The sequence below is a fragment of the Myotis davidii genome, unplaced genomic scaffold (genome assembly GCF_000327345.1).
Source record: "Myotis davidii unplaced genomic scaffold, ASM32734v1 scaffold750, whole genome shotgun sequence".
Lineage (NCBI taxonomy): Eukaryota > Metazoa > Chordata > Mammalia > Chiroptera > Vespertilionidae > Myotis > Myotis davidii.
Window position 1 is genome coordinate 1,123,613 of NW_006282814.1, and position 1,120 is coordinate 1,124,732.

A 1,120-nucleotide genomic window follows, 5' to 3' on the forward strand; every position below is an offset into this window, starting at 1 on the left:
CCAGCTGGCTCCCAGCTGCGCCCATTGGCCGGCGCCCGCTTTCTGATGCAAATGAGGCGGCGGCCGGCGGCTCGTGCCAGAAGGCCTCGTGGGGAGGGCTTCGGGGGATGACAATGCCTCAAATCTGCCGCTTTTGTCGGGTGTTACTAGGCAGACTGGGAGCCTGCAGATTTCATCTTGCTTTTTTTTAAGTCCTTAAAAGGAAAAGTTATATTTAAAAACCCCTGTTTGCGAGTAGGACGCTGCAATTTTTGAAATGCACCTTTGGAGAACCTAAAGGATTTATTTTGCATTTATTTTTGTTGCTGTCTTTCTAGGTTTGTCTTAACTTTAATTTGGAGTTTTTGAGGCTGTTACTTTGAAACCGAAACTTAAAATAACCCCCTCTCCCCCGGCACTGATTTTAAGCATTCAGAGATCTGGCCACAGCACCCTCCAGCCGACACGTAAGCGCGGGCGAGGCCTCGGTCCTGACCCGACGGCGCTGGCAGGTCCTACGGAGAGCTGGCTGGAGCGAGGGGGTCTGGGCCCCGTGCCGCTCCTGCGTCCTTTGGTGAGCGTCCGCTGCTCGCGCCCCTTTGCACCCACGGCTTGTAATTCCACCCCACCCAGTCCTCTCAGGCTTTCGGAGCAGCCGGGCGGGGGGTGGGGGTGGGGGAGCATGTGGAAAGAACACCTTGGTGCTGCACCAGGTGCGCTCCCGCTCCGCCCGGACCCCAGGTTCCAGTCCCAGAAGCTTGGGAAACGCGTCTTGGAATCCCTTTCCCCTGGCGCCATCTGCAGGCCGCCAGAAAGATTCTGACTTCCCCATTTCCATTGGCCTCTGGGGGTTGGCCTCCAGCCCTAGGGTCTCCTGGTGGCCCTGACAGGGTCCCTCTGCCCCGTCCTAGCTACCTCTTGATGGAAGTCAGAGTAGGGGCTGCAAAACCCACCCGGGGAGGTGGGCACGAATATGGAGGGAGAGCCATATTTCTTATGCTATTTTGAAATGTTTTATTTTCTTAAATATGCATATGTAAAAAGCTTGTTTTCCAGAAATAAATAGAATAATAAAACTGGAAGAGACCTCGAGGACGTTTAAGACATTGCTGGGATGTGACCATTTGGGACCTACAGCATT

At 54.2% G+C, this 1,120-nt stretch overlaps 1 protein-coding gene across 1 annotated transcript in view; it reads right to left on the minus strand.

The window, feature by feature from the left end:
* The window catches only part of GADD45G (growth arrest and DNA damage inducible gamma), a 2,362-nt gene extending 1,551 nt beyond the window's left edge, over nt 1-811 (minus strand). Inside the window, exon 1 of the mRNA XM_015561194.1 lies at nt 677-811. Coding sequence (XP_015416680.1) covers nt 677-811 — 135 coding nt within the window. The remainder of the gene's footprint in view (nt 1-676) is intronic.
* Nucleotides 812-1,120: the final 309 nt, after the last annotated feature.